Source organism: Lemur catta, chromosome 3 (assembly GCF_020740605.2).
Source record: "Lemur catta isolate mLemCat1 chromosome 3, mLemCat1.pri, whole genome shotgun sequence".
Lineage (NCBI taxonomy): Eukaryota > Metazoa > Chordata > Mammalia > Primates > Lemuridae > Lemur > Lemur catta.
In genome coordinates, this window is record NC_059130.1 from 69,046,274 (window position 1) to 69,060,021 (window position 13,748).

At 32.6% G+C, this 13,748-nt stretch overlaps 1 protein-coding gene across 1 annotated transcript in view; it reads left to right on the forward strand.

Moving 5' to 3' along the window:
- Positions 1–13,748, forward strand: part of LRRIQ3 (leucine rich repeats and IQ motif containing 3) — a 128,837-nt gene that overhangs the window by 14,967 nt on the left and 100,122 nt on the right. Inside the window, exons 3-4 of the mRNA XM_045547745.1 lie at positions 336–659; positions 12,245–12,378. Coding sequence (XP_045403701.1) covers positions 336–659; positions 12,245–12,378 — 458 coding nt within the window. The remainder of the gene's footprint in view (positions 1–335; positions 660–12,244; positions 12,379–13,748) is intronic.

Here is a 13,748-nt window from a genome sequence, read left to right on the forward strand (position 1 = left end):
ACAACAAAAACTTTTGACTCCTTCATTCTTTATTTAAGTAAAGTATTTTAGAAAAGTTTAAACAGTCAACCTAATACAAAGGAGTTTTCACTGAACAAAATATATATGATTATGCATTTCATTACACTAGTAATGATAACTTGATTCCAGATGACCAGTGTATGTGTTTCCCCTAGTCATCATTTGGATAATTAGAAATGCTTTTTTTGCTTATTAATAACTTGTAATTTGGGAAATATTGAATTTTAGAAGATATATAATGTTTTACCATTTTCCATGCTATTTATAGAAAAGTAATAATATTGGAATTTAAAATATTTTTAATAATATTTCAGATAAAGAATCTACCAGATACCAAATTTTGGAGTGGATTGAAGAACCTGAAACTCCTCTATCTTCATGACAATGGATTTTCAAAGTTAAAAAATATATGTGTATTATCTGCCTGTCCAAACCTCATTGCCCTCACTATGTTTGATTGTCCAGTAAGTCTAAAGAAAGGATATAGACATGTTCTTGTTAACAGTATATGGCCTCTCAAAGCACTGGATTATCATGTAATTTCTGATGAAGAAATCATTCAGAACTGGCACCTTCCTGAAAGATTTCAAACATGTAACCACCGACTTTTCTTTAATTTCTGCCCTGCTTTAAGAAAGGTAATTGGCTTCATTAGGATTTCATTTTAAGTAAATTTTATAGAAGCAAATTTTACCTTATAAGATCTATCTGAGTATATAAACTCTTTAATATTTTTGTATTATTTATATAAAATATTACCAACCAGTAAATAAATTAGTAATAGTTTTATTTCTGAAAATTTCTAAAAGTTTGTATGTCTATTGCATAAAAAAATTGACTGTAAAATGATAAAATTGTCGAGAAACAAATTTTTATTTTTTAAATTGAAAGTAGATCTCTAATTAATTCAGGTTTTGATATATGAATGACTCATTGGGAAATATCTGATTATTTTTTGAGTGCCTTAAAGGACAATTTAGATAAGACTATTGTTGGGAGAAGATAAAATACTGAGTTCAACCATCATTATTTGTTGATTTATAAAATATTGGAAGAAGTGTTTGGGAAAACTTGATACGTAGTTAAAGGTTGCAGAATACTTAAATTATAGGTAAAAATATAAGAAAAACATTCTTTATGACATATGAATGTCAGAACAAATAAATCATAAGAGTTCAAAAGAGGGGTTAACTTTGCAGCTGTTAGAAAAAATAGGTATAAGAGATAGTAAGTAAAAAATATATATATTGCAGAACAGTGTTTATAATATGTTCTAAATATATATAAATTCACATATGTGATAAAAATTTATGTATATGTGTGTAGAAAATTTAAGGAAGTATAGAAAATCATTTTGAACAGTAATTACATCTGAAAGGGTATATAAACATTAAACAATGCTTATGCAAGGGAAGGCTGAAAATTACAAAGTTGGAAGAATTTTATTACTGTATATAATTCTTTAAAAATTATTATGAGTATATTAATGACTAAAATAGTTTAATAAACTTAGTTTTTTTGGTGATAATTTTGGAATAATAGTTTTAATTTTTTTTTAAATGAGGCAGTATTAAGTCTAATGTCTTAACCTGTGTTCTAAAGTAAGAATTTCATTTAGACATTCCAGTAGTGTGGTATGGTGTAATCAAAGGTGGGAACATGCATGACCACTTTAAGGACAATCAAAATGCCTGAAGTTCATTTAAGGAAGTAATGGAAAATTGGGAGGTGGGTATTGAGAAAGAACTTGGATGACTTGCTAAGGAATTTAGACTTCTTAAATACAATGAAGATTAACTGAAGTTATTTGAGTAGGAAAATTAGAATGATTCTCTCATAGTAGGTACTCTGTGAATAAATGGTATTGATAAAGTTTTTAAAAGGCGATCAGTCCGAAATACTGCTAGCAGATTAATGGGTGTTAGAAGATAAATGAGGGCAGGGAGATCAATTATACTATAGGTCAGAAATGATGTGATAGGGTTGATACAGGCAGATAGCAGTGGCAAAGAAGAAAGAAGAAGGTGTAGAGGACAGAAACTTGTTCAGTGAAAGCCATTGTGGCACTTTATATATTTTATTCCATCATTCTTTCATCAAATATGTAATGAGTACCTAATATATGAAAGGGATTATTCTGAATCTTCAACGTTCAGTGGCAATACTGACAAAGTTCTTTCCTTCATTAAGTCCAGTGGAAAGACACAGAAAATACATAAGCTGAAAACAAAAACAAAAAGAAAACAACCATAGAACATTGGACAGTGTTAGTTGCTAAAGAAAATAAAATCAGGCACTAACACAGGCAGAAAGGGGTGGAGATTTGGTCTACATTAGCTAGGGTGGATGGGGAATGCCCTTCTGAAAAAGTATTAATATCTTCATCGTTTCATATGGAAAAATATTACTCTCATTTCACAGAAGAAAATGAAGTATAGTGAGGTTTAGGAACTTACCCAATATCAGACAACAGTGAGTCACAAAGCTGGGATTTCAGCAGGTCTGTCTTGATTCCATAGTCCTGCAGTCAACAATGGCATCACAAATGACAGACAGTGCAAAGACTTGACAGGATTTTTTTTTAACTGATTGAATGTAGGAGGAGACAAATAAGTGAGGATATATTCCTCTAATATTTTGAACATGGGTAACTGGGTTAATAACTTATTTAACAGAAATGGCAGCATTTAAAGGATTTGGGCAGAAATATGAGTTCGTTCATGTTTATTTGAGGCAGGATATTGATGGAGAGATATCAGCTACGTATTGGAAATGAAGAACTGAAATTCAGAAATAATATTTTAGGCTTGAGGTGTAAATCCAATAGTCATTTCCTTGAGGTCATAGTTGAAGCCAAGCTTTTTCAGGAAAGTAGAGGGATTGATGAAGGCTGAGAACTAAGGACAGAGACTTGGGGCACAGTTTCATTTTGTGGGTAGAAAGCAATGGATACAATGAGGATAACAGACAATTAATTGATCCTCACAGTTAGGACTAAAAACAGGCATAGCTCTTATTATCATTTAGGTTAAGGGAAAAAAGTGATTTAAAAATAAAGAATGTTTTTAAATGGTCAAGGAAAATTAGAACTGAGAAAAAAGTATATTGAAAGGTTTTCAATTTTTTAAAATTATTATAGGTACATAATTGTATATATTTATAGGATACAGGTGGTGTTTTGATACAGGCATACAGTGTATAAGAATCGGTAATTGGGGTACCCATCACCTCAAGCATTTATTGTTTCTTTATGTTAGGAGCATTCCAATTCTACTCTTTGAGTTATTTTAAAATATACAATAAATTATTGTTAGTAATAGTCACCCTATTGTGCTGCTAAGTACTAGATCTTATTCATTCTATGAAACTGTATTTTTGTACCCATTAATCATCCTCACTTTATCTCCTTCTTCTCACTACTATTCCCAGCTTCTGGTAACCATCATTCTACTTTCTATCTCTATGAGTTCAATTTTTATTTTATTTTTTTAATTTTTAGCTCTCATATATAAGTGAGAACATGTGAAACTTCTCTTTACATGGACTTAACAAAGTGTCTTCCAGTTCTATGTTGTTGCAAATGACAGGATTTCATTCTTTTTTGTGGCTGAATAGTGTTGCATTGTGTATATGTACCACATTTTCTTTATCCATTCATCTATTGGTGGGCACTTAGATTGATTCTGTATCTTGGCTATTGTGAATAGTTTTGCAGTAAACATGGGGGTGCAGATACCTCTTGAATGTTCTAGTGTCCTTTCTTTTGGATATGTACCCAGCAGTGAGATTACTAGATCATATGGTGGCTCAATTTTAATATTTTGAGGAACCTCTATGCTGTTCTCTGCAGTGGCTATATTAATTCACATTCTCACCAGCAGTGCATGAGGATTCCCCTTGAAAAACTTTTTGATGGTGAAGAGGTTATTGCATCTTTGGAATTTTAATAGCTTGCAGGTGCTGGAAATGAATTTTAATGGGTTAATCTGTAATTGCCAAATATAGGATCTTTTCTGAGAAAATTTGGATAGAGGAAAGATAAAGCCTGAACTACAGGAAATAGGATTGATGGAAGATTTTTGTAAAGTGAGGTGTGGTACTCACTTCAACATATTTTTAAACTGAGGAAAGTATATTTTGATTAAAAATAAAAAGAGATTGAAAATATCAGAAATGAGGAAATAATTTAGGAAAAACATTGTGGAGAAAGTATGAATGGAAGGCAACACAAACAGAGAAGACTTTATGAGATACAGGTATACCAGATGCTAACACAATTTTCATGGGTTGTAGAGATTTAAAGAAATATTTTTGAATAATAGTTGTTGAGTTTACCTATAAATTTTTGTTCATTACTCCAAAGAAGATACAGGCTTATGTTAACAGAAAAACTTCTACGTGAATGTTAAAATGGTTTTATTCATAATGGCCCCAAACTAGAAAACACCCATTCAATGAATGAATGACTAAACAAATTGATGCATCCTTACCATGGAATAGTACTCAACAATAAAAAGGAACAAGTTATTGATATGCTTACAATAACTTGGATGAATCTGTTGGGTCGTAGTTGTCTGTTCTTGGTTCTTGGTGTGCTCTTGACTGAAGAATGATCAGACACACCAAAGGCAAGCACAAGGTGAAGTTTATTGAGTAGAATAAGATACATTCACCACAGACAACCAGTGGACCCCTGTTGTAACAGGAGGGACCCAATTATGGTCTGATGTCCTGTTATATATTGCCTAGGCTGGGCCCTTCTCATGGCTTAAACATCACCAACATTGCCATCGAACCACTTTGGTGGACAATTGGGAGTTATATAACCTGAGTCTTATTGCACACGTTACATGCAGATCTCCCATGGCCCTCCCTGAAAACCTTTTTTGGGGGGTGAACTGTAAGGTAGATTTAAGCTAATGACATGATAATTAGCCTAAGGTGGTTCTAGGTCACCTTTAGACCCTGTTGTGCCTGTGCTGCTTGGCCCATGGGCTAGGGAATCCTCTGTATTCTTTTGCAGTTGGCTTGCTAAGTTCTGATTGGCAGATTGGTAGGGTGTTCCTTCCTCTCCCAGGTGTGGCAATTGCTCAGGGTGCCTACCTTTGTCCCCAGGAGGGCTGGAGGTCCCTCACTGTCTATCTAACAAATCTTCACAGAATTTTGCTATTTTTGTAAAATAATTTCAATAATAGAAAAATTATATTCCCACTGCCTAGCAAAGTTAGCCTACTTGCCTTTTTATATAACTATTATGTACTGTTATAGTTTTATGCACTGTTATAGTTTTATTTACAGTGTTTAATAAAACACAGCCCTCTGATATCTAAGTGTTTACTAAGTGATCCTTAGAAACACTGATTTAAAATTATACAAAATCATCTGTGCTAATGTGGGGAGTTTCACACAGACTCCCAACATTTTGTGTGCCTATTAAAATGAATACAATATTAAGGCTATTATATATTTTCAGAAGGATAAAAAGGTAAAAATTATATGGTTTACTTTATTTGAAATAAACACTTGTGGGATTGATATGTTTTACACTTTTCAAATATGCTGAGAAAATGTGTGCCAAATTAAGAATTTTTTTGAATTTTAGTTTTGTAGTTGACATATAATAATTGTACATATTTATGGGGTACATGATGATGTTTCAATACATATAATAGATAGTCATCACATTAGTATATCCATAATCTCAAACATTTATCATTTCTTTATGTTGGGAACATTCAATATACTCCTTCTAGTTATCTGAAACTATATAATATATAATTGCTAACTGTAGTCATCTTACAGTGCATAGAACACCAGAACTTATTCCTCCTATCTAACTGATTCTTCTTTTAACAAATCTCTCTATAGCCTTCTTTTCCCCTTTTCCTTCCTAGACTCTAGTATACTCTGTTCTACTTTTTACTTCTATGAAATCAATTATTCTGATGGAAAAAAATTACAAATAAAATAGAAAAATATAGACTTTAAGGACCAGATATATGTAGGACTAAAAACATGGAAATAGGAAAGAAAGAAAAATTTAAAAAATAGGCATTTAGGATATCAGATTAACTGGGAAAGAATTTCTTTGCACAATATTGAATAAAATACAATTTTAGAATAAGGTTTTTAAAACTGCTGTTACTGTCAGTATGCAAAGTACTATCTTTTGTATGAGTCATATTACAAAAGACCTTACTATTCTTCCTTTTAATGTCTCACTATATTTTATATCAGGATTAGCAATAGCTCCTGTTTCATTTCATGCAAGTGGTATAGATTTTTCATTATTCTACCACCTATTTTATTGATTGTTGATAGTTTTCTCCTAGGCATATGTTGTTCTTTGCCAAGTTTTTACTATAATTCCTTTTACTGAACAGAAAATGTTAGTCCTAACTGTCTTTTGTAGTTGATTTATTGATTTTATAATTTTATATTGTTTTAGTTTGGATAAATTTTTTAGTACATGCCTCTCTTTAGACTAAATTTTGTGAGTATCAAATATAATAATGGAAGCCCTTTGTAAACTCTAAAACATTGTATCATTTTATGGATTACTAAAATCTGTTAACAGATAACATTGTTTGTATGCTTGAAACCTCACAACAACCCAGTGAAATAGTACCTTTATTATCTCCATTTACAGATGATGAAAACAGGGGACAGATAGGTTATTTACCCTATATCACACAGCTAGCAAGTGGTAGAATTGGGATTTAAACACAGGTAGTTTTTCTTCTCATTCCTCTATGCACTACTGTCTCTTAGAAAGAGGATTCCTCCATTTGTCTTCAGATATCAAATGGTTTATGGCATTTGCACAAGTTTGCAGCAATACCTTTCTTGGGATTTTACAAGATAATTATTTTATGACATCAGCTTAAGTGTAGTCTGGAGGCTACTTGCTCTCTGGAAGGGGTGAAACACTGCCCATAGCTAATGAATATTCTGCTTATCTCTTTGGACAGAAGGAATTATTCATGACTTAGTGGGAAACCAGACTCTTTGCTGTAAACCATAGTGTGAGCTTAATGGTTCTCTACTAATGAGAACTGCATCTTACAGGACTGCTTGAGCCTAGTCATCTAAATACCTTCCTGTTTTCTTGTTCCTCATTCTCTCTCTCCCTCACTTATGCACACTTACATCCTTAGACTCAATGTCCCTTTCACCAAGCCACATATAAACACCATGAGCCCAAATGCAATTAACAAAGAAACATAAAGATTTGTGGAGATCACCTCTATACTAAAAACCAATAAAGGATGATGTTTTTAAAAATTGCTGTTTCCTAGAGGTAAATTTTTTTTTTTTGTTGTAATGAAGATGGGACTTGCTATGGTCTGAATGTTTGTGGCCCTTCTAAAATTTATATGCTGACTCTTAATCCCCAGTGTGGTGGGATTTGGAAGTGGGGCTTTTGGGAGGTGATTAGCTTATGAGGGTAGAACCCCTCAGGAATGTGATTAGTGTCATTATAAAAAAAGGCTCTGTAGAGATCCCTTCTCCTTTTCACCATGTGAGGACACACTGGAGAAGCAATATCTATGAATCAGGGAGTTGGCTTTTACCCAATACCAAATCTGCCAGCTTCCAAAACTGTTGAGAAATATATTTGTGTTGTTTATAAACTACCCAGTTTGTGGTGTTTTGTTATAGTTACCTTAATGGAACAGGACTTAATCAAAGTAAGAAACTAAGGTAGCTTGACTTTAACTAAGCTATTCTTCCTGAGGAATATAATAAAATAACAGGAACTAGATGAAATTCTGCAAATCCTTCTATCTGTTCAGGGTAATTATGGACCAAGTGATATAATCCATTGCTACAGATCACAGAATAGGTTTCATGGAGAGGCTCATGTATAGTCAGGATTACAATAAATAGCAAACTGAACTGATATGTAGCAGGGCTCATCTGAGATAGAGCAGTCAGGAGCTTCAGAAAAGAGCTTAGATTCAACCACATAACTTAACTGGAGAAGTTGATAAGCTAAATAAGAAAACTCAGTATGAAAAAGCTGGCCTTTGACAGAATGGTTTCACCAAACTGAGAAGAAATACATAAAATGATGAGAAAAAAATGTAAGACATGGAAATCAGATCCTTAACTTCAGATGAGGTTTTTGAATGTAAGAAATCACCAGGCAAATAGAGGTGTTGGCATGAGTGTATAGCATCTGAGGCAGAATAGCAGCATTTGCAAAGGCACAGAGGTATTGAGAGAGGTTGGTACATTCAAGTGACGACAAGTAGTTTAGTGTTCTTTGAGTTTACAGGACATGTTTGGGCATGTCAAGTGATACTGGAGACAAAAATAGGATTAAAATAGCAAAGCATGTTATATGTAATACTAAAAAGCCAGGACTTTGTCTTGCAGAATTTGGGGAAATATTTCAGGCTTTTATATCACCCAATTTTTATTCTAGAAGAATCATCCTGTATTCCATAATTTTGGAGTGGAGGGAAATTGAGTATAGTGGAATTAGTGAGTAGTCTATTATGATAGTTTGGGCCTTAACTTATAAGGGCTGATTTAATAAATTGGTAAAGGGTATAGAGCATAGGGAACAGACTGAAGAGTTATTTATTTGATAGATTTTTGTGATTTATTGAATACAAAGGGGTATGAGAAAAAGAGGAATGTGGATTTATTATTTGTGTGACAAGATGAATAATAGTTTTAATGACTATATAGGTAATGCAATATGAGGTATGAATTGATTCAAATGGGGGAGATAATTATTTCAGGTTTTGACATATAAGTAGAGAAATGGAATTGGAAGTTCATTTTATAGGTCTATAATTTAAGAGAGAATTCCAGACAGGAGACATAGCTATGTGGATAATCTGCATATGTAAGACAGTAAGATGTAGCAAGGAAGGTGATCATTTGAGGAGAGTTAGCAAAGAGATGAAAAAGGAAGAAAATCTAAGTTATCCTAAGGTTTAAATGGTTTATAGAGAAAGATAAATCAGTAAAACAGACTGAGAAATAAAAATTAAAAAGGTAGAAAAATTAATGATATAATATTATTGTAGCCAAATAAAATAATTGAGTTATAAGAATAAACTGTTTGACATTGTCACATCAAACTCAGAGGCCAACAATGACAATTCTTTAGTGATTTAATAGTCAACTGATAAGCCAGTTATAGTTCAGATAGCTTACTTAGTCCTAGATGTATGGGATGAACAGTTGTTAAACTCAGTGAGCTTATGTGGGAAAGACAGACCAATAATTGCATTACAGCATAGGCTTGTTAAATACATACATACATACATACATACATACATACCCAGGACTTAGTAAAGAGAGAATATTCAAAAGGCTTATCACAAATAAGAGAAAGGGGCTATTGCAATAGGAAGAATGCTCTGACATTTGATCTACAAATGTCTTAAGAGTTTTGTTTTGTTTTTTTTTGTTTTGTTTTGTTTTTTAAATGGGAGGAGGAGACTAGACTAGAAAGAACAAGGTATCAGGAAGTAGAATGAAGGGAAGTGGCATGATCTGACCATAGATCAAAGAATGTTTTACCCTGAAACTAACCTATTCTCAGGAGGGGCTTTATGCTGACTTAGGCTGAGGGTAGGCCAACCATCAGGGGCCTCGGGGAAGAAGAAAATTCTAGCTAAATTTTGGCTAACAAGAAATTTTGCTCCAATTGATCATTGGGGACAACACATTTCAGCTAATCATTAATAGACAAAGAATGGTAATTTGGATGGTTTGTGTCGGGCCTTATTATAGGTAAACAAGAGGGGCATGCATGTGTAATATCCCAGTCGGGCATAGGGAAACGGTGCCTCTTTGCAATAAACCATTTCTTGAAACAAAGGGATGAAATTTCTTAACTTTCTCTGTTTTCTGGGAACGCAAGGCTCAGGTAAAATTCAACATTGTTACATGTGACAAATGAATTATTGCACAAGATAATATTGTAGAAAGATATCGAACTCAGATCAATGTCAAGAAAGGCTTCTTGAAGGAAGGAAATGAGTCTCCAAAATACTAAGATAGTGAGACAAATAATTGAGAAAGGCAGTTCAAGAAACAGAAATGGCATTTGTAAAAAGCACTGAGGTTTGGTTATCAGGTAATTTTCAAGGTTGTAAGTGGTTAGATATTGCTAAAGTTGAAGATTTTCTATGTAGGTTGAAGGGAGATGACATTGAGGAGGTTGGAAGAGACTAGATCAAGGACTTTGTGTGCCAAGTCAAGAAATTTGTAGTTGGTCTTTCAGTGGTAGGTCAATGAGATACATTGAGCAAAAATTTGATATAAGATTTGCATTTTGGAATGTTTACTGTAGCAATAGGGCATATTATGGCTTGGAGGGAGTAGGGGGAGTAAGAATTAATTCAGATATCAATTAAGAGTTCTTTTAGTAAGTTAGGAAAGTAGTGATAAAGACATACAGTAAAGCAACGGCAGAAAATAGAAGAAAAGAAGAGGTCAGATAAATATTTGAGATGCTGAATATACTGGATCTAATAACATTTGTATACAGGGACACATAAGAGATCAGAGAGCCTAGGATGGTTTCAAGGTTTCTGTATTATATTATTTAGTAGTACCATTCATTGAGGTAGAGCATACAAGAAAGCAATTTGAAGAGAGAAGATTCTTGTTTGAGACAGTTGAGTTTAATTAGATATCAGTTTGACCATATTGTTATGTAGCTCAAGAGAGAAGTCAAGTCTAAGGATAGAAGTCTGAGAGTCACCAGTACAAAGGTGAGTATTAAACCTATGGATTTGGATGCGATCATTCGGAGAGTATGTATAGATTAAAAAGAAAATTCTTTCAACATACCATTGAAGTGATGAACATGGCATGGGTAGGTCTTTCAACTTCCAGAAGTAAAGAAGATTTAGAGGATAACAGAGGAGTGGTATACAGAAATGAAGGGAAATATTTAAAGGAGGGAATGTCCAATGTTAACTATGTTAAAAAAAAAAGTGTTCCTGGGATAATAAAGGTAGAAGCCAGTGGGCTGAAATATAGGAACGGAGAGGATGGGAGAAACAAATCTGGAATTCTGTTTCAAGAATTTGGGCTTTTAATTATAATTTCTTAATTTTCATAAGTTAGATATAAAAGATGTAGGGTTGGAGTGTGTGTGCTTATTTGTATGTATGCATTTCAAGGATTAGTGAAGTTACATCATATTTATAGATGACAGCATAGTGCCAATAGAAGGAAACTAATTAAAAATAGAGATGGGACTCATAACAGTAACAGAGCACTAATCTTGGACAGGAAAACATGTACTACTTGTTTTAAGATCAAGTAGAAGGCACTTCTACTCAGTATATACAGGAATACAGTTAAATTTGTAGGGAATAGAAGGGAATTAGTGGATGGAGTTCAGACTTGATGACCCTATTTTCTCTGTAGAAAAGGAAGTGGGATGTTAGGAAGCTCTAGGGAAAGAAGTTGAAAAGCACTGAATAGTATTAAAGTATTTGCAGTTGCTATTGTTGGGAATGGAATCAAGCCAGGGCCAAGTGAAAAATTTACTGATAACAGTGAGTGTTTGATTTGTGTTTTGAATGTTAGAGCATTGATAATCTTCAGGAGAGATGCCTTAGAATGTAAATGTCAGCTTATTTATTTATTCCGCATTCAAAATGTAAGTCAAGTGGTCAATGAGAATTTGTGAGACTATGATCTGAAATTTAAAAATTTTCAGGGAAGATCTTTCTTAAGGGCAATATAGAATATCTTTTCCAAGGAAATGTGATGTGTTCCAATAAAAGTATCCAACATTCTAGTTAAGCTACAACAAAATTTTAAACTAATGTAAATTATTTTTATGAATCCAATATATATTGTTTTTCTTTTTGGGGATCCACAGAGTACTTTTGGAATTTCCCTGGACACTTGTTCATGCCATTATGTTTCAGAGATCAGGAATGATTATGGTCAAAATTGTATACATATGTTATCAAATTGAGAGAAGAACCTTGAATGGAAAAAGTTATTATCAAGAATCTTGGATTTTGTGTGGAGAATTGAAATTATTTGATGCTACTAATTTTTGTTCCTTTACTCTAATAAAGTTACTATGAAAATGCATTTATTAACTATTATGCCTAGAAGACCCTGTGAGCATTTTGTTAGTTTATTCATACCATTAGATTACCAAGATTGAAATATCTTTGGGAAAAATCTTCATGAAAGATAAATTATTGAATGTATTTTCTTCATACAGGGAACAACCTATGAGGATGAAATTGATAATATTAAATATATTATTTCAAAAATTAATGAAATTCTGGCTCATAATTCACCAGTTTTGATTATTCAAAGATGGATACGTGGTTTCTTAGTTAGAAAACATTTGAGGTATGTTTTTTCTTCTATACTATATGAATATTGAAATAAGATGATAAAATAGGTAATAAAATCAATTCTCCAATAATTTTCATTTTTGTATTCTCTGTTAAAATGGTATGGACTGTTTGACCTAGTTTTAAGGAAAATACCACAGTCTATAGTAATGCACATTATAATATTTAGCATATTCAAAATTTGATATTTTTAAACTTTTTCTTTTAAATTGATCATGGAATAACCAGTTAATAAAGTTTTTATTAATAATTATCAGAATAATTCTGACAGATTTTATTAAACTTAAAGATATCAGTCAAAAGCATACATTGAATTTCTCTCACGTAATAGGATATAATAGAAATATAAACCATGAACTATATAATGGGATACAATAGAAATATAAATCATGAAACATGTATATGAGGATTTTATATTTTGTTTAGAAGTGTTTGCTGAAACATCTGCTACCACATAAACCTATATTATTCTTTAGTGAGTTGTACTTTTCTCTCTCCTTGTTTCTTGCATCTTTTGGAGTAGCTTTTGCAAATAAAGGGAAACTTTTCTTGCTAGAATCTTTCAATATTGTACTTGTGGAGATAAGATAGGATACTCTGTCATCAATTTACATGTGTTGGTCATACCAAACATCAAATATATGAAAAAAAATGAATATTTTCATATAGCTTATTTTTAGTTCTAAATGGTAAAATTCAGAATATGGAAATGAAATTTGGCCCTGAAATATAGGTAGGATTAAAATTAATTTGGAATAGGACAATGGACGTTATCTGAAAAAAACAAAATTAGTAACTTTCACTGAAATGAAATTCAACATTCTGTGGTAAGGCAGAGATAATGCCCTCCTACATTAGTCTGTTTGTGCTAAATCATAGGTGGTTGCAATATTTCTGATGAAGATAGGAGAGTATGAGGGGCAAGTAGCAAAACTGACCATAACACAGTGCCTGCAACTTCTGAGGAAGTAGTTTCATACACTTTTCAAACTGAGGTCAAAGGATGAGAGACGATGAGCTTGCAAGTAGGGACAAGTCAAACCATCTGGAATAAAGGATATGGAAAAGGATCAGGCAATTGCTGACAAGTGCTTATTTATTTAAAATATTACTTCTGTCTTATATTTTCCATTTAAATTTAGTATGTACTGTATATGAAATAATCATCTAATTAAAGGGACTTGTCTTAGGTTTATGCCATTGGGATTTAGTTTTTCTTTCTCAGAATCATTACTCCTTCTGATATTCAAGAAACAGATAAAAGCTTTGTTCATGGGAACATTCTCTGAAAACTCAGAATGTGTGAGTAGAGTTTGAATGACTTTTGTGGGGAGAGATGTCAATAATAATGTATCACAGTGGTTC